The 20,298-nt window shown below is 42.7% G+C and overlaps 1 protein-coding gene and 1 pseudogene across 1 annotated transcript; one reads left to right on the forward strand and one right to left on the reverse strand.

Annotated features, from left to right (window-relative positions):
• Positions 1 to 237: 237 nt before the first annotated feature.
• Positions 238 to 1,644, reverse strand: LOC102921585 (general transcription factor IIF subunit 2 pseudogene; annotated as a pseudogene).
• A 16,906-nt stretch (positions 1,645 to 18,550) lies between these two features.
• On the forward strand, positions 18,551 to 18,832 carry Smim36 (small integral membrane protein 36). The gene has a single exon (XM_076577769.1). The coding sequence runs from the start codon at positions 18,551 to 18,553 to the stop codon at positions 18,830 to 18,832; it is 282 nt and encodes a 93-aa protein (XP_076433884.1).
• Positions 18,833 to 20,298: the final 1,466 nt, after the last annotated feature.

The raw sequence follows: 20,298 nt of genomic DNA on the forward strand, positions 1-20,298 counted from the left end.
CTGGGAACTAAACTCATATCTTCTGCAAGAGCAATGTATGCCCATAACCTGCGCCCACTCTCTAGCCCCAATTTTTTTATTTTAAAAGTAAACAAAAGGAACACTAACACCCACAGTTTGTACTGTTTCTCTTATCATATCATAAGGGTAAAATAGACCAGTGATGAAAGCTGCCATTTAGTACAAAGTGAACAGGTCCCTTTATTGATATATGCTTGAAGGTGAACATGACCTCTGTGGAGAGAGTTCCCTCTTCAGTTTCAGAAAAAGGAACTTGGACTGTGTTGTCTTAACAGTTTCTGTAGTTGATGGCCCTTCCTCATTAGTTTCTCAGCAATACAGACAATTTTCATTTAGGAAATATCCCACTTGTACTTGAAAAGTTAACCCTTAAAAACAAAAGCAGTTTTAATTCCCAAACCCCTATCCATACCAAGAAAACAGTTTTTTCTTTTGTGAGGGAGGGTCTTGCTGTGTGTTCCAGGCTAGCCTCAAACTGGCATCTTTCTGCTTCAGGCTCCTGGGTGTTGGACACGTGGCTGAATGCTATGGTTTATTTAACACAAGTTTAGTCTATAAATAACACCTTTCTCTTTAAAAAGCCCTTGAAAAACTTATGGAAGGAATGCCAGCTTTAACAGTTTCCTGAGAGGAACTGCAGAACTGTAGCCGGTGCTGTCCCGCAGGAGGTCAGTGTGGTGTGAGCCGCTGGCTGCCGGCGGCCTCTCACTGTTCAGGACACTTTCTCAGCCACTCTTCTCTTCTCCTTGGTAATGCCTGTACTCTGGCTTCAGCTCCCAGGTATTTTTGTGAATCCCCTTTGCATTCCGAATGCCAATTTCTTTCAAGATTTCTTTCAGGTATCCCACAGGCTGCTTTGTGATGTCCACCAAGTCCTTAAGAGTATAGTACTGATGTTTCTCAAAGGCTGAAAACAGCATGTCTAGGACGTGTTGTTTGTCTGCCCGAACTCGCTTTCCATCTTCCTTCTTCTTCCTTTCGTGTTCAATATTGTGCTGATGGTTAGCGACAGGCTTGTAATTGGTCGTGACAACTTTGTCCAGCTTCTGTGACAGCCTTACAGGTTTGGAAGACTCTTGTATTTGCAATCTCTTTAACCTCATGTAGCTTTCGCTGGCAGCAGGTCGGCATTCGGCTCTCTGTACCACTATTCCGTCCAATGACAGTTTACCTGAGGAGCTCTCGGTAAACACTGTTAATGTCTGTCCTCTAACACTTTGCAAGGCAAATGGATGTTCTCTAGGAGCACTGACTGAAGCTGGTTTCCCACCGATATCATGAATCTTTGCAAGATCCTCATTCAAAGTAAAAGATACCTCAGTCCTCCCTTGATTCCTCGCAATCCTCAGCTTCCCAGCTTCACCTCTTCCGGGAGCTTTAGCCCATTGCTGGGACAAGTATTTAGGAACCTTGACCAGCCACATGCCGGTGTTCTGTTTGGCGCCAGTCAGATCGAGTTCCCTGCGCTCCGCCATGAGTTTCACGTGCACGCAGGAGCAGTGGCCCGAGCTGAAGGATGGCGCGACAGACCGGAGCCAGCCGCTGGAGCAGGGAGACCTCGAAAAGCGAAAAGCCGGCGTCGCTCCACCGGCCGGGATACCAGAAACTTGAGATGGATGATATCTTTCTTACTAGCTGATTGTGACTCAGACACCTTAGAAAAAATGTTTGAAGAGGTAAAGGAAATTTTGCCTCTCTGGGAACTATAAATTGCTTCTGGAAAAAAAAATACAAAAAGTGGGTTCTATTAATTACTTAGGATACAAGGTAGGTTTACAAAAAAAAAAAAAATCAGCCACAGAAAGTACAAATTAGGAGTCATCAATTAAGAACTCTTCATGATTTTCAAAAAATGCCAGGAGATATTAACTGGCTATGGCCCACAACTGGATTAACAACTCAAGAACTAAGTAATTTATTTCAAACCTTACATGGTAATAATAAGAACTTAAATAGTCTGTAGCAGGAATCTTAACAGGTCTTATTAATAAAATCAAACCTGAGGCCAGTTATTGGGGTGAATGCTGGATGATCAGAGAAGTAGAACAAGCCACAGCTTTCTCACCTCGATGGTTCCTCAGCTGATCCTGATTCCTCAGACTGGAAGCTTCTGTGTCTGCATCCCAATGGCTCTCAGCTGAACGGCTGCTTGAAAGCCTGAAGCTTAACCAGCTAAAAGCTTCTAGTTCCTGGTCTGCACGCCTTATATATCTGCTACCTGCCATCACTTCCTGGGATTAAAGGCTCAATTTCTGGGATTAAAGGCGTGCATCACCATGCCTCATTGTATCCTTGTGGCCTTGAACTCACAGAGATCCAGACAAATTTCTGCCTCTGGAATGCTAGGATTAAAGGCGTGTGCTTCCACTGCCTAACCTCTATGTTTAATATTGTGGCTTTTCTGTCTCTGACCCCAGATAAGTTCATTAGAGTGCACACTATTTTGGGGGACACAATACCACCACAATAGTCCAAGAAAATTATCAGCTGAGGCTAAGAGAGAATTGGCTTTTGTAGAAGAAAAATTATAGGATATACATGTGGGTTGCTTGGATCCAGAGCTTAATTGTATCCTAGTCATACTACCTTCTACACATTCTCCTACAGGAATTCCTATGCAGAAAGAAAATAATATATTAGAATGGATATTTCAACCACACAAACAGAGTTAAAAAAAATTAAAGACCTATGTAAACAAGTTTTCTGAATTGATTCTGAAAGGAAAGTCAAGGCTTCATCAATTAACAGGAATAGACCCAACAAAAATTGTGATATCTTTTACTAATGCTGAAATTGCCTTATTATAGGCAGAAAATGAACATTGACAAAGAGCTTGCAGTAATTTCTTGGGAGAGAATAGCAACAAATATCGCAAAAGCAAGAAGCTTCAGTTTATAAAAAGAAGGAATTTCATCCTTCCTCACATTGTACAAGGAACACCAATGTCTGGAGCCCCTGTACTCAAGGCAGATGACAAACACTGCCCAAATATCAGCTTTGGACTACAAGCTGCTCAGGACAATAACAAGGCAGTTAGCTACAATGGTCCAGTGTTATAGACTATTCGAGCCAGTACTTCAGATAAGGCTTGCACTTTCCCATCATACTGAGACTGGACAACAGCTCACTCTTTCAGGACTTAATCTTTATCTCAATTTTTTCAAGGTCCCCTAAAGATGTCATTACCCCCAGACCACAGGAAGTAATTTTAAGAACATGGCCCTCATATTCCCAAGAGGTATGTGTATATTTTGGTCATTTGGTGGATATATGTCATCATTTAGGGGGGTTAGTTGCAATTTATTATTGGTCATGGTCAGGAAGAAAACTGAGCAAAGGAGATTAGATTCAGGGATCTCATTCTGAAAAGAAAAAGGGGGATATAGAAATAATAGAATAAAAGGGTAGATTACTGACTCTACTTTTAAACTAAAAAAGCAACTATTAGTCTCAAATAGTTTACATTGGTATGGATTTTTGTATATTGATACAAATTTAAGGTTATTTTTGCTATATTATATATGTTTATATTCCTGTCTAAAGCATTGTACCTATGCAGCTCATTTAAAAATGTAATGTAAAGTTTTAGTCCTTGAAAGCTATTTAGGATAATAAAGACAGGTTAGTAGTTAGTCATATAGAACAATCAAACTTACAGTCTGACTGTTCAGACACACAGATGTCTCTGTCATTTCTATAGTTTTGGAAGTTGTTTGCTCTGCACCTCCTGTTTACTCAGGTAAGATATCCCTCATGGGGCTCTGAGGGGTTAAAGACTGGATAGATATAGTTACTGTTTTCCTTATATGATAGGAAGAAAATTAGGTACAAAACTTTGGACTCATCAAGAGAGGATAGATAATGGAGTATGTTCTCTGAATTTGTCAAATACAGATAGACTGGACATTGTGAATGTAATTCATACTTGATAATTGTTCCTACTGTATATAGTTTCATTTTGTTAAAGTTAATACCTTTTTTTATTTAGACAATACTTGATAATTATTCTTATTGTATAAGTTTTACTATGTTAGAGTTAAAACCTTTCCCTTTTTATTTCAACAAAAATGGGGAAATACTGTGGGAGATTTGTTCGTGTTGGCTCTCTGAGACAAAAAAAAAAAAAAAAAAAGGAGTCAGATCTTGGTTCAGAGGACAGAGTTCACATTCAGCTGGCCAGAATGGACCATAGAGTTTTCTGGATGACTCAGAGGAGGATAGAGGGACACACAGAAGGAATGAGGAGGGGTTTAGAGAGATGTGTGGGCCTTTTTGATCTGGGAAGGTGGAGAAGAGGGTCAGGTGGTTGTTTCTGCATTGCTCCATGGATCTTTCAGGTTTATTTTTTGATAAAACAATAAAAGAAGTTTCAATAACAGTCATACAAAATGTTCTGCTCTGAGCAGAGTGCAGGGATAGCTCCCTGCCCCATGCAACTTACTGTTTGGGGAAAAAAAATGTCCTATAGCAGATAAATATGAAAACATGTGACATAAGATAGACAAGGGCTATAGTGCTCATCAAGAAAATGAACACAGGGGGCAAAAGTCTCTCTTTTATAAGCACCATGGAAAGCCTTTCTATCCTCTCTAAAAGAGTCTCCTTTGAGCAGTGGCCCAGAGGAAGCCAGGGAACAGGCTATGCCAGGGTACAGATGAGTGGAGAGGCAGTCACAGGAAGAATAGCAATTACTAAGACCACAAGGTTGGAAGGCCCAAGAGAATGTAAGGAACACCAATGAGTCTATAATAGAACAAGTGAGAGGCAGTGCCTAAGAATGACAGGAAAGAAATGGCCAGACATACTTGTTCATGGCTTTACTGCTTTGGAGAGGATATTAGCTTTTGCTGGGGGAATGTGAGAAGCCATTTTGAGGTTTTGAGCAAAAGAAAAATATGGTCGGTTTTTCAGAGGCTCGCTCAAGGTTATTATGGTGGAAGGGGGCAGTGTGAGAGTTGAGCAGATAATCTAGTTGCAGTATTTAGTCAGGAGGTACCAGAGGCCTGGCACAACCCTGAAGCAGTAAGATGGTAAGAGAGGCTTGGAGTGCTAGGATATTTTGAGTGCAGAGCCACCAGGATTCTGTTACCCCATATGGCATTTGTGCCTGCCTATGGGTTGCCTTCAGCATCCTGGCAATTAACACTGTCAAAAATCTCAGTTACATCTGAGCATTCTCTATATCTCAGAGCCAAGCATACATCTCAAATCCTTGAGTGTCTTCCCAAGACCAATCTACATATCTAAATAAATGAACCCTAGCATTACGTAAACCCTACTTGGGAAATTGGATGAAGATAAAGAAGGCGTCTTTAACCATCCGTACCCTAATCACAGGTTATAAAAAGTCCAAAGGCAAAAGGAAGACAGAATGCCTCCAGATGGTCTGAGACTCAGATAAGGAAATACAGAACATCATTATGGGTGTGAAGCATTTCTAACCAGAGAGGAGAAGAGAGCAGAAGTAGAGAACAGATCCGGGAGGGGATAATAACCTGCTGTCCCTAAAACTGGGAACTTTCTCAGTTCAATTGTTCAGTGACTTGGTTTCTAGAAAGGGTTCTTGTCAGTACTTTCAAAAGCAAAATAGAAAATCAGGTTCTCTCGGATTCGATGGAAGGAGCAATTGTTATCCTTTCCACGTTTCCTGTTTTAGACAGCGCTTACAGCCCAGCTCTTTGCTTCTTCTTCTTCTTCTTTTTTTTCCCCCGATTTATGCATTCTGAGATTTTAAATCAAGAGTAAATTTTATTGAGTTTGGCAAGATTGATCAGAGGTAACCTGCCACCAGGATTTGAGTTTGAGTTTCAGTCACACGTAGTAGGAGGAGAGAACCAACTCCTGTATGGTGTTTCCTGACTTCCACATGAGCTCTGTGGCATGTGTGCCCCCTAAACACATTCTCAAAGCAAATAAAGGAATGTTTAAATAATAAACATTATTAATATTATTATTATCATTATTAGCATTTTTATGGAAAACTGACAATCCTGGGGAAATTGATTCATCCTATCACAGAAAATAGAAGCTAATGTTTCTTCCTGGCTCTGTGTGGTAGGCTGAAAGTCGCCCCCCCCCCAGAAGATACCCACATTCTACTTCCTGGAACCCATGCATGTTACCTTACACATGCAGAAAACACTAAACCCAGGGTCTTGAGATGGGAAGATTGTATTGGATTACCTGAGTGGGCTAAAACTACAATCACATGCTGATTTTATGTACAGAAAGAAGACAATGAAAAAATGGAATATATATGTTTGATATGCAGGCCTTAAAGATGAAAGTGATAACTCACAGACTGATAGCTAAATGGGAACAGGAGAGCGAGACATGATAGGTCATGCCTGTGATCCCAAGCAACACTCAAGATGTGGGGGCAGGAGGAAGGGTGGAGAGAGAGGTGGAAACCGAAAGGACCTGGTCCTCTCCCAGCACGCTGGAGCAAGCACAAACTTGCCGATACCTTGATTGGTGGCCAGTGGCATTTTTGTACTTCTGACCTTTAGAACTGTGAGAGAGTATCTGTGTTCTAACAACAAAGCTTATGTTAACTTGTTACAGCAGTCACAGGAAACTGATATGCCTACACACACCAGAGCTCACATATTCAGCAGGCGAATTTATTACCCCAAACGATTACTTTTAAACATTTTTCCCTTTTCTCCATCAAAATTCCGAGACACAATGCTAGTGATGGACACGTGATTAGAACTAACGGCCAAACGCTTCTTCTTACTGCCTTTTTCCTCCTTTTCATCCCTGATGACTTCAGCCCTCAGCTCACTTTATTATTCTCTTCACTCTTACATCTTCATCCTGCTTGGCAATTTGAAACTTTATTGTACAGATCACTGACAACCTCAGCTTGAAATGTATGTCCCACCTCAGCTGTGTGTCCTTGGTCTTGTCACTCCCAAGAACCCCAAACTCTCTATTTCAACACTGCTTGGCTCCAACTACCACCCTAGGATCTTCCTAGGATACCTGTCCCTTCTCCCAACTCTCTTCTGACCACATGGGGACCATTGCAATTAACTGTGGTGGTATTGTGTTCCCCAAAATATTGTGCACCCTAGTAAACTTATCTGGGGTCAGAGAACGGAACAGCCACTAGACAGACATAGAGGACAGGCCGTGCTAGCACACACCTTTAATCCTAGCATTCCAGAGGCAGAAATCCATCTGTTCAAGGATACAGCCAAGCATGGTGACTCACGCCTTTAATCCCAGAAAGCGAGCCTTTAATCCCAGGGAGTGATAGCAGATAGCAGAAAGGTATATAAGGCGTGAGGACCAGGAGCTAGAAGCATTTGGCTGGTTAAGCATTTGGCTGGTTAAGCATTTGGCTGGTTAAGCTTCAGGCTTCTAGCAGCAGTTCAGCTGAGATTCATTCTGGATGAGGACTCAGAGGCTTCCAGTCTGAGGAAACAGGATCAGCAGAGGAATTGGCCAGGTGAGGTAGCTGTGGCTTATTCTGTTTCTCTGATCATTCAGAATTCACCCCAATAACTGGCCTCAGGTTTGATTTTATTAATAAGAACTTTTAAAGATTCATACTACAATTAACTCCACCATGTGTCACATTTCCCAGCCACATACACATCATATGTCTTGGCTTCCCTTATCACCCATCCAGTTTCAGGGCTTTGATCAAGTGTCAGAACCATTTCCTTCCTAGCATTTTCTACCACCCCAGCCCATTTCACTCACCAGAGGAGACCTCCTACCTGCTTAACCAAACCATCCACCTACTTTGAGCTAATATGTCTCTTTGGATTCTCAAGGGCCATCCATACCTTAACTGAATGGTGGACGACTGTTGAATTTCACTGTCACTAATTAAGAAAACGCCTTACAGCCCAATCTTATGGAAGCATTTTCTCAGTTGAGGCTCACTCCTCTCAATGACTCTAGCTTGTTTCAAGTTGACATAAAACCAGCCAGTTACACTACAGAAGTGTGGCCCCACTCCTGATTGGGGTCCATGTATCCATGTTCATTCTGAATCCCATCTTTGCCCAAGGATTATGCTACTATGATTTTTTTCCTTTGACCTTTCATATTAGAATGTTCCCACAGACCCACACACATGTTTTACTGTAATTCATCTGAGAACCAAACAGAATCTTGTTTTTCTGAAATCCTTCCCAGCCAAAATCCTCACAGTTATCTATAATCTACACTCACTGCTTTCATGGTCTGTTTTAAGCTCTTTTGTCAATCTGTGTTGGAGAATTTTCATCCTCATCCCACCCCTCCTCTGAAAGACTCTAAAGTTTGTAATGAAGACTGTAAAACTAACAGCCAAATTCTCTAGTCTTATATTACCCAACCATTTAGCATCTTTCACATTTTTTAATTATATTTATCTTGTGTTCGGGCACATGTCACTGGGCATACATGGAGGTCATAGGACAGCCAGTGGATGTCAGTTCTCTCCTTCTACCTTGTGGGCCTTTGGAACTAAACTCCGGTTGCGCCTGGTGGCAGACACGTCTGCCCACTGTACCATCTCACCAACCCATCATGCAGCGACCTTTAATCCAGTTTTTCTATTCGTTTAGTTGACCCTTTTCTCCCTTAATTTTCATGGTGCTGAATCTGGGTTTCCTCTTACTTCACTGGCCACGCCTTCTCTTCATCATTTACTCATCCTCCTTCTCTGCTGGGCCTCTATAAACATTGGGACACTTGAGCCATCACCCTAAGACCTCTTATTCTCCTTGCCTGAATTTTCTTACAAGGCTTCTCATCCAGTTCTGTGATGGTGCACAGTGCTGCATATTGATGGCTCTGAAGTCTGTGTTTGCAGCACTGGCCTTTCCTCTAGGATCCATGCTCAGATACCTACCTATCTCCTTTGCATATCAAAATTAACTCATCCTGAGGAGATCTCTTGGTACATCTGATCCCATTCCCACCACCATCTCCAACTTGTCTACATGCCACCCATATGAGGGCATCTGATGTCCTGGGATTAGAGTATTAGACAGTTATAAGCCACCATGTAGGCAGTGGGAATTGAACCCTAGTCCTCTTACAGCCAGTGCCCTTGACCACTGAGCCAACTCTATGGCCCACTAAATGAGACACCCTATAATTTATCAGACCGTGATTGCTCCAAACCACAGAGGAGACAAAAAAAAAAGTCTTCAGGGAACCATGACCACATCTAACAGTGACTTTGAAATCTTCAAAAGGATGATGAGACCCCACAACGATGATTCCACATGGACTATAGTAAAGCCATTAAGCTGATTAACATCACGGAAAGATCAACTTTGGACTACAAACTGCTCAGGACAATTTTGAGATGGCTAGCTGAGATGATCCAGCCTGACAGACTACTTGAACAAGGATTTGAAACAAACCCTTCACTTTCTCAATATGCAGAGATTGAACAAATGATACAGGACTTGACAATTAACCCAAAAAATTTCTTTTCAGAATTCCCTAAAGATGTCTCCACCCCCAGAAAGCAGGAAGTAATTTTAAGAAAACTATGCCCACATTCCCAAGAGGTGGGGTGGGTAGTTTTTTGGTCATTCAATGACTTATGGATAATTGTCATTGTTTATGATGGTTAGTTACAAGTTGTTAATTGTTAATGGTTAGGAAAAAAGCTAAACAAGGAGATTAGATTTAGAGTTTTTGTTTTAAAAAAAAGGAAAAGGAAAAAGAATATAGATATGAGATAGATCACTGAGTCTACTCTGAGAAAAAAGATAAAGAAATAATGAGATAAATGGGTAGCTCACTGAATCTACACTAAAAGGAAAAAGGGGAAGATATAAAAATGACAAAAGGTAGATAACTGAATCTATTATGAAAAGAAAAAATACTTTTAAAAAGGAACTACTTGTTTTAAATAAGTAATGAAAATTTTTTGTCTGAGTTTATCAAATGTTACTGGACTGGACATTGTTAATATATATAATGGAGTTTTTTGTCTGAATCTGTCAAATGTTAATGGACTAGACATTGTTAATGTAATTTTTGACTATATATTATATATACTTATTAGATAGTTTTTCTTGTATTAGTTATAAGCTTTTTTTAAATTTTAGACTAAAAGAGAGGAAATGTGGTGGTATTGTGTTCCCCAAAATATTGTGTACCCTAATAAACTTATCTGGGGTCAGAGAACAGAAAAGCCACTAGATACTTAGGATAGGCAGTGGTAGCACACGCCTTTAATTCTAGCATTCTAGAGGCAGAAATCCATCTGTTCAAGGATACAGCCAAGCATGGTGACTCATGCCTTTAATCCCAGGGAGTGATGGTAGAAAGGAAAGATATATAAGGCGTGAGGACCAGAAACTAGAAGCATTTGGCTGGTTAAGCTTTTAGGTTTTGAGCAGCACAGTTCAGCTGAGATTCATTCTGGATGAGGACTCAGAAGCTTTCAGTCTGAGGGAACAGGATCGGCTGAGAAGTTGGCCAGGTGAGGTTAGCTGTGGCCTGTTCTGTCTCTCTGATCTTCCAGTGTTCACCCCAATAACTGGCCTTGGATTTGATTTTATTAATAAGATCCTCTAAGATTTATGCTACACCCTATAGACCGGTTACCACTCTGGCTCTTGGTAGAATTATGTACCCTTTATGACCTCTCAGTTTTGTCAATCTGGCCTCATCTTGGAGTCTTAAAAAACTTTTGCCTATTTTCCTTGCATCCTCTGGCCATACATTCCATCCTAAGTGTCTGTGGTCTGTCCTATTAGCATCTCTCAGTTACTATACTTTATTTTCTACCCAGAACATTGTTGCCCAGTGCCATATGCAGGGTGGGGATGGGGGAAGGAGGGACATCTCTATGTACTCACCATTACATGGAACAAACCTAGCCTTTTCTGTGTTGGAATGCCCTCTTGGGTGACTCTAGGCTTTCTCTCAACATGTAATAGGTGTTTAGGGGGGACACACATTAATATCTGAACTCTTGTTGCCTTTGGGACCCCATTTTAAAGTCTCATTGCCTTATGAGTAGGGAAGCTGCCTACATTTCCTCACTCTTCTTGTCTTGTATTGGAGGCTTCAGTGTTTTTAACCACTTGCTACATAACACCGATGTCTTCAAATTTTAAAAATAGCCCTTGTTCTACCCATAGCGCCTAATTCTTGGTTTATGGATGTTGGTATAAATATCTGAAATGTGCGAAGGAACTCAAGAATGATGGATCTGGCTCTTCAAGGCTGGGTCTCTCCCAAGAGACACTTCCTTTAGAAATCCTGGGTGATAAAGGGGAATAGAAATGGGTTGTAATCATTCTTGAGAGAAAGAGAGGCATCACCTTAGCCTCTTCAAAAACTATCCTCCATCCCCCACCCCATCCCACCCACCCACCCCCCACCCACCCCCCACCCCATCCCCCACCCCCCACCCCGCAATGTTGGTCCTGATCAGTTTTATAGGCCTGGGTATTTTTTCTGTGTCTTCTGAGGGCTTTCACCAGGAAGTTATAAAAAGCTGCATGAGGGCTACCAAAAAGGAGCTATTTTCAACATGAAGGTTTCAATGGGAAGGTCTTTATCTTTTATGGAAGTAAATTCCGCATACAGGCATTTTATCTCATCTCACTCACTTTGTTCTGGAGCCATACCTGAGAAAAGGGAGCCAGGATTCCAGCATGGTACCAGAAGGGACAAGTCCCAAATTAAAGCAGAAGAAGCCCTTTAAAAACCCTGTAAGCCTCACAGTTTTCTTTGAGCCCAATCTGATCTCACCTATTGAGTATACACATGGTCTGTTCATTCCCTGGGACCAGTATTAAAAATGACCCCCCCCCCAAAAAGGATTACTTAATCAAAGACATTAATCCCTCGATTGTGGAGACAGGAAGTCTGAAGTCATTCTGGAGGTTCAGAAGGAAGATCTGTGTCCTGTCTCTCCCAGATTTTGGTAACTGCTGGTAATTCTAAATGCTCCATGGAATAAGGACTCCCATCTCACCCTGTCTTCACATGGCATTTCCCTTTTGGGGTGTCTGTGTCAGACCTCAACTAAGGACACCTTGTTTCCAAAGGAGGTTATATTCTGAGGTTCCAGGTAGGTATGAATCGAGGCCGGAGGTGAGGGTGCAATTCAACCCAATGCAGTGGAAGGATATGAAATGCTTCAGTGGTAAGATGGAGCAGTATTTCTCCAGAGGCTGCCAGTGAGACACAGGTGCCTGCAGCTGGAACCTAGGACGAAGAGGTGGGAAAGGGTCCTGTCTTAAATGAAGTCGGGTGTTCTTTTGAAAATACAGATTAGTTACATTGTTTCACACTGCTACTCTTGCTCCACTAGCGTCTACAGCAGCCGTTCTCAACCTATGGGTTGAGACCCTTTTGAGGAGTTGAACAACCTGTTCATAGGGGTCACCTACAACCATAAAAAAAAAAAAACCTCACAGATATTTACATTGTGATTCACAACAGTAGCAAAATTACAGTTATGAAGTATCAATGAAAATAATTTTATGGTTGGAGGTCACCACAAAATGAGGAACTGTGTTAAAAGGTCACAGCATTAGGGAGGTTGAAAATCGCCGGCTACCTAGTGTGTCCTTTCATTTTCTTCTCAGGTTAGAAAGGCCAGCACAAAGCCTTCCTGAAAAGGGTGTGGCACCTGGTCCACCCACTATTCTCCAGTGGATGAAGCCACACCCACAGACTCATGGGCAGCACACACTGGACTTGTGGGTTACATTTTCTTAAATGAGACATGAAGTTAAAAGACTTTGAGGGGTGGAACGTGGGTCTGGAAGGAGTTAGGGGCAAGAGGCAAACGAATATAATCCAAAATTGTATGCATGTGTGATGTACTCCAAGAAGTAACAAAATCTGTCTAAAGAGGGTCAGCTTTCTTTAATGGTGGGACACCTAGTACGTTGGCCACACTCCAGGGAAGGCCCCACACTCAAGTTCAACACAAAGTGGACTTGATGGGACAAAGAGAGAAAAAGAGAAGAGGGGAGAGAGAGACAGAGAGACAGAGAGAAATAGATAAGAAAATTGGTGGGGTTGATTTCTGCAGAGTTGAGGGAGGGGTAGATGTGATCAAAATACATTTTATGGAATTCTCAAAGAATTAATCAAATATAATTTTTAAATATTATGTTATAATATTATAATAAAGTATAACAACATGCACACACATATTTTAAAACTTGCCTTAGGGTGGAGGATGTGGCTCAGAGGTAGAGCATTTACCTGGCGTGCACAAGGCCCTGGGTTCAACCACCAACACATCCAAGACAAGAATGAAGAAAAAGGAGAAAACAGAAAGAAAGAGAAAGAAAAGGACACTGGCCTTCTAGTCTTCCCATCATCTACTACTTGACCCTAAAACATCACTGCTCTGAATCTAAATGTCCTCAACTAAAAAGGGAAGGACATCTCCCATAATTTTTATAGGTTTGTGACATTTTTGCCTCTGACATTATTAAAAATTAACCCTGCACTTTGGGGACATTGTATCTTATAGAAGACCCTGTATGTCTTATAGAGGAACTCTGTATAGAATACCAGGAATAAATTGCCAGCCACAATATTTAAAATACAGAAAAAATACTTGGGTATTTTAAGCAATAAACTCTAGTTGCCTTGAAATGTAATAGTGTCACAACGATATGGACACTATCTCCAGGTCAGCAGTCCCCATGGACTTCAGTACAAATATTTGTGAACGCAAGTGAGAACCCATGGAGTACTCCTCTCTTGGGTTCTGAATGCCTCCCTACACAGCACAGGGTATTCCATACAGACATTTGATCCCTATTGCAGGCTCTAGGGAAAGAGAGGGGGGGGAGGAGGAGGAAGAAGAGCAGGAGGAGGAGAAAGAGAAGGGAGGGGGGAAATAACATGCCATGGCTTCTCTGAGCCTCAGTTTTCCTAAATTCAGAGAGCAAGTCTCGAATAGCGGGACTGAAGGTTACCTTTCTGCCTGAGCTCTGCAACACTGCGCGCACACGTGTGTGTGTGTGTGTGTGTGTGTGTGTGTGTGTGTGTGTGTGTGTGTCACAGCTACACAGATCCAGCTCCGAACCCCCAAGGATCTGCCAGCATGCTAAGTGTGCAATTAATGTTCTCAAGGAATGAGGAGTGAGTGCATCCTGACTGCCCTGAGGGGCTGTTCTGAAACGAGCCTCCTTATTAGTTTTTACATTTCCTTTCCCTGCCCAGCATCATCTCTGGCCTTTTGCCAAGTTGGTGGTGTTACTCAGTTAACCACTAGATGGCACAAAAGGAAAAGGCTTTAGGGATTAAAAGAAGGCAGGCCCCATTGGAGAGGCTGGCCATAATGTAAAAAAAAAAAAAAAAAAAAAAAAGAGCAGGCATCCTGGTGTTAATTAGGTAAAACCAGTAGGCTTCATTTCACCTCAGACATTACAGGAAGTAGACCTACCAGAAAGGTTGGTCACAGAATGAAGTTTTGTTTGTTTTTTGGTTTGTTTGGTGTGGTGTGGTGTGGTGTGTCTGTAAATTTTATTTTATGTTCATTGGTGTTTTGCCTGCATGTATGTCTATGTGAGGGTTTCAGAAGTCCTGGAATTGGAGTTACAGGCAGTTGTGGATGCTGGGAATTGAACCTGGGTCCTCTGGAAGAAAAGCCAGTGTTCTTAACCACTGAGTCATCTCTCCAGGTCCCCACCCGACCCTGCCCACAGAATGAAGTTTAAGCAGAGACAGAACAATAAGACAACAAGAACAGAAAAACATAAAAGTCTATTCTGGTAGTACTAAACACCTGAAGCCAGAAGCAATAATCTTAAAATATTATAGGACACCAAGTGAAAGGTGATGAATTGGGCTGATGAAAGAAGAGAAGCCATGCCAGATTTACAGTCATGATTAAGGGTTATCACCAAAGGACTCTAGAACTGGTGGGAAAACCCCACTCACAAGAGCAGAACAGTGGCATACACTTTAATTTAATATGGACCGCACTACATGGATTTCTCATGTCACAGTCAATTTTAACAAGTCTGTGCATCTGTTTAAAGGTGCCAAAGTGACCCTACATGTTGTTCCATGGAGACACCTGGGCCTTGGCTGTTCAAGTTCACTACAGAAGTTAAGAAGCCAGAGCTCAGGGTGGGCAAAAGAACGTGATGAACTGGTGCAAATCGCTGCCTTTTAAAGCTAAAGCCTGGCTTCAACCTAGGACTTTACAAGTGATCGACACGGGCAAGAGACAACCCCACTTCCTAGGGTCCTGTGCTCACCAAGAAACTTCCTGATTGCAAATGGATTTTTCTATAGATCTGCCTTCAGTAAGAAAGCAAACCATGGTCCTTCCAGAGGGAACCACAGGAGCTCAATATATTGGCGCTCTATTTTTAACATCTGTCTCCTACGAGCTGTGTAAACGGAAATTGTTGCCAGGAAAAGGACTTTCTCTTGACAAAAATTAATTCTCTGAATCTATTGAACAGCGTTGAATTGTATATTGAAAACATCCTGGAGTATCTCTTGGCAGATGTTCAAGGTCCATTTGACCATTTCCCTCACCTTCTGCTTTTATGTTCTCCCATTCAAGTACTAACCAGATCCAAGATTAGATGAAATTGGGCACAGTCAGAGATATGGTCACAGACTTTACTTTCATATTTTATGCTCAAGACTCCAAAATACTTGCATAGTAAAATATCCATGAAGACTTCTATTAATGCAGATTCTAAGACTCAAGTCCCAAAGATCCTCATTAAATCTACCTGGGTTAGATACAGGTATCTGTATTAATAAGAAGCCCAGTTGAGTCCAAGAAGGCTGACCCCAAAACTACAGCATATAAGAAGCATTCATCCTGAGTCCAGGACCACACAATCATAGACTATTTTACTTGGGAAAAGATCTCTAGAGGATTACAAGTGACCCTCTAAAGCGTTCCTGAATTCTCGGGTTCCTGTGGAAGATAGGTACAAATGGGTATGGCAGGAAGCTCGTTAGAGCTTAATAATGCTAAAACAAAACAAAGAAACCTACCAACCTCAACCTCTGGATGGATGCATCAGCCTTTAACTAGGAGTATCAGAAGACTGCCGTTATCATTAGAGAAATGGCGGTTGGTGTCCTGTACAACCAAAAATACACATACAAAACCAAGAAAAAGAAATGAACTGTGGGAATGTCCGAAGTTAGGTTTTTATCATCATGACCAAATGCCTCATAGAAGCGGCTTAAGGGAGGATCCATTTTGGGTCATGGATTTGGAGGGGTTTAGTGCATCAAGGCCAAGAAGGTGTGGTAGAGCAGAGAAGTTCATATCATGGTCCAGAAAGCAGAGAACAGGAAAATGCTAGCATTGAGCTCCTTTCTCCTTTTCCTCTGTCCCGACCACTAGCCTGTTGGGCGGTACTACCCATATTCAATGTAAGTCTCCGTTCTGGAAATGCTCTCACAGGCACCCCCACCCCCACCCCCCGAGATGTACTTCGCTCATCTCCTAGGTGATTCTAAACCCAGCCAAGCTATTAATGAAGATTTGCTGTTACAGATAGCCCCATCCAAAATTTCAACTTCTTAGTAATTTCAAGATGGCAGCAGCAGAGCACTGTGAGCAGAGAGTCTGGTGCTTCAGTGTAAATCGTATGAAAATGGAGATGGGTCTGTTGGCACTCTGGGACAGGGCTACAATTGGGATAGGAAAAATTTAGACCTAGAAGAATACCTTATTCTAATCCATATATGGCTTTCCCCTCACCTTGCAGGCCCTCTTGCAGCCAAATGTGGTCTCTTCAAAATGCAAACAGGATCTTGTTGCTCCCTGGTCAAAATTCCAATGGTACCTTTGCCCTGGGACCAAGGCTGCAGTCCTTAGCGCAGCCCGAAAGTCACGCGCGCCCCCCCCCCCATGCTCTTCATTCTTCCTCAATGCTCGAGTTACACTCCTTTGTTTCCTTTCTTCTCATTTCCCTGCCTTTTTTCTTCTCAGATCTTCCACATACTCTACTTCTGTGGCCACAAGACCCCCTTTCTGCCTGTCCTAGCTGGATAAATTTTACCCTTCAGGTCATGGGTTAAATATTGCTTCCTTATTGGCCTTTTTAAAATGACATTTTAATTAGCCTGTTCGTTTCATAGATGGAGGATACATGCCACAACATGTTCTTGCTCCAGGTAGCCTGAGGACAACTTTTGGAAGCTGGTTTTCTCCCTCCACCATGGAGGTCCTGGGACTCACTCTCAGGGCATCAGGTGCAGTGACAGACTCCTTTAGCTGCTGAGCCACCTGGCTGACCCTGTGTATGGAATTGTTTTAACCCATCCTGGGACCTTCTCTTGTTATGTCCCTTATAAATGTATTCCTACCCTTCACTTTTTAAATTTTAAGCCTTATTTTATTTTTAATCATGTGTATGTGTGTGTGTGTGTGTGTGTGTGTGTGTGTGTGTGCCTGTGTGTATGTACACATTAGTACAAGTGCCCTCTGAGCCAGAGACATTAGATTTTCCTAAGCCAGAATTACAGGCAGTTGTGAGTCACTCAGTGTGGGTGTTGGGAACTGAGTTCAAATTCCTCTGCAAGAGCAGCAAGTGCTCTTAACTGCTGAGCTATGCCTCCAGCCCATCCCAACATCCTTAAAGGTTGATTTATGCAACTAATTGTTTAACATCTGTCTCCCTTCAAGACCATCTTACCTTTACCACAGCCTCATTGATGTTTAAGGAAGATCATGAGACACAGGAGGTACTTGAAAGGATGGATGAGTGAAAAGAGAAAAATAAAGGATGGTGAATGTCTCAGTGACCAGTCTATTTCTGTGGCAAACACCAAGGCAACTTATAACATCCAGCATTTAACTGGGCTAACAGTTTCAGGAGTTAGAGTCTGGGATGGTCCTGCAGAGACTTGGCGGCAGGAAGAGCTGAAAGTTCACATCCTGACGCACAGGCAAGAGGCAGACAGAGGAGTCTTGAAGTCTTTTGAAACTTCCAAGCCCATTCCCAACGATGTACCTCTTCCAACAAGGCCACGCCTCCTAATCCTTCCCAAATAGCTCTACCAGACCGAGACCCAGTATTCAAACACAGGAGCCTATGGGAGCCTTTCTTACTCAACCCACCACAGTGAATATATCAGGTGCTGGTACATTCTTCCTGATTAAAAGATGCTGATCCAAACCCCAAAGGCCTGGCCCCCTAAAAACACCCCACACTTGGCTTTCGATTTCCATTAGGTGAAGGCTAACAACACTACACACTTCGTAGTCTTCCAGGGCAATCTGGGTTTGTGAGTGTTGTCTTGGTGTGGTATGCGTTCGTTAGCAGCACTTGTGTTCAGGCGCCTCTCCCTCTCCCTCTCCCTCTTCCTCCCACACTCTTCTCTCCAGTGTTGGTGCCTGTGGTATTAACAGAAAGAGCTTAAGTTATTAAACTGAGCAGCTCTAATCCCCGAGGTTTCCTGGAGCAGTGGGGATTACTGTATTTTTATTCCAGAGTCAATGTAGCCTTTGTGTTTGCTCCCTGCAAAGCCCAAACTGACCCCGAATGCCTTTCCTTAGACACATTTTCCCGCCGCCGCCGCCGCTGTCGGAGAGGTGATGGAGTTTTACCTGGAGATCGACCCTGTCACCTTGAACCTCATCATCCTAGTTGCAAGCTACGTCATCTTGCTTTTGGTGTTCCTCATCTCTTGCGTGCTGTATGACTGCCGGGGCAAGGATCCCAGCAAGGAGTACGCTCCGGAGACCGCACTGACCTCCCAGCCTTCCATCCGCGTGGTGGTGACGCAGCATAGCGCTCATGGATCCCACTGGGTAAGGGGACCCAGCCTTCATTTTAAGGATCCTGCTCCAATAGGGAAGAAAAGCACCGTGGTATGAGACTGGATAAGGGATGTTGGGGAGAGACCACCAAATGCAGCAGGAAACAACTGCCCCTGTTGTGGCTCCAGTTCTCTCCCCACATGCAGGTCCTGATTGGAGGAGGAAACTGAGGCTCTGTCTTACTACCCACCCACTGCTCACTCCCTTCGTGCATGAAGCAACTGTTTAAGGTAAGATGCTCCGATGGTCTCCAGCTGTGTTCTCCAAGTGCGAGACCTCAGCAATATCATTTCACAGTGAGGCTGGTTACTCATGCCTCCATGCTAGGAGAGAGAGGTGATGCACAAGGTTTAAAAGATGTGTGGGGTGTCAGGGGACGGAATAAATAATGAAACTAAATCACATCTGTACTTTATAACTCCAATATTTCCCAGTAATCACATTTATTTATACACTCAGACTTTGGGATATTATTTTTTTGTATAACAGCTCATCACATTCCATTTCCCCTCGAATCACAAGCTGTGTGACCAAGCCTGGGTTGGGCTACCTCTTCATACCTCATGCCTAGGGACAGGGTCATTTGAAAATTTCAGTTTTCAATGAGTCTGTTCACTAAAACTACTTGAGACAATGCTTAACAATTAATCTAGTTGTGATGAATGTTGGCTTTTTATTCCTATGTGTACTTCTCATCAGAAAGGTTGATCTCTGGGGACTGGAAAGCTAGCTCATTCAGTAAAATGCTAATTACAGGAGCCGGAGGACCCAAGTTCATATCCCAAGCACAGACATAAAAAAAAAAATGGGTGTGGTGTCATATGCCTGTAATCCCAGAGACAGATAGATTCCTGGGGCATGGTGATCATCTTGTCTAGCTGGATCAGTGAGCTCCAGGTGAGACCCTGCCTCAAAAAATAAAATGGAGAATAATAGAAAATACCAACCTCTGGCCACCACATATGTATACATGCACATGCATACCTACCTACACATGCATAAATACATGCACACACACAAACACACAACGTTTTACCTCTAGTCTTCAAATCTGATCTGATTTAATGCAAACTTATTGCAGATTGATTTATTTTTTTATAGTCTGAGGTCTTACAGCTTTGTGTTTTAATCCCCCAAAAAGAACCCACAACCTTCTTGCTCCTTTTGTGGTTGCTGTTGACTAATAATTTTTTTCTCCTGCTCATTCATCCGAGCTTATCTCCATTGTACATGTATGTGCCATGCCCTCCCTTCCCTTACAGGTCTGCTTGATGTTTGGCTGGCCCTTTCTTCCCCTGAGGACCTGTGTGGAGTTGAAAGATGTAAGTGAGCCCTGAGCTCCTGACCTCTGCCCTCTGCTGCCTAACAGGGGGCAGAAGAGTCACACCTGCCCCAGACAGTGAGAGGAAAGAGCGTTTGTGTGTATGCGCTGCCAGGGTCTGTAGAGGCTGTGGGAGCAGAGATGCATTTGCTCAGTGTTGACTGGCCAGTCTCACCAACTTGACCATCAGAGAGACGGTGAT

The sequence above is a fragment of the Peromyscus maniculatus genome, chromosome 8 (assembly GCF_049852395.1).
Source record: "Peromyscus maniculatus bairdii isolate BWxNUB_F1_BW_parent chromosome 8, HU_Pman_BW_mat_3.1, whole genome shotgun sequence".
Taxonomy (NCBI): Eukaryota; Metazoa; Chordata; class Mammalia; order Rodentia; family Cricetidae; genus Peromyscus; species Peromyscus maniculatus.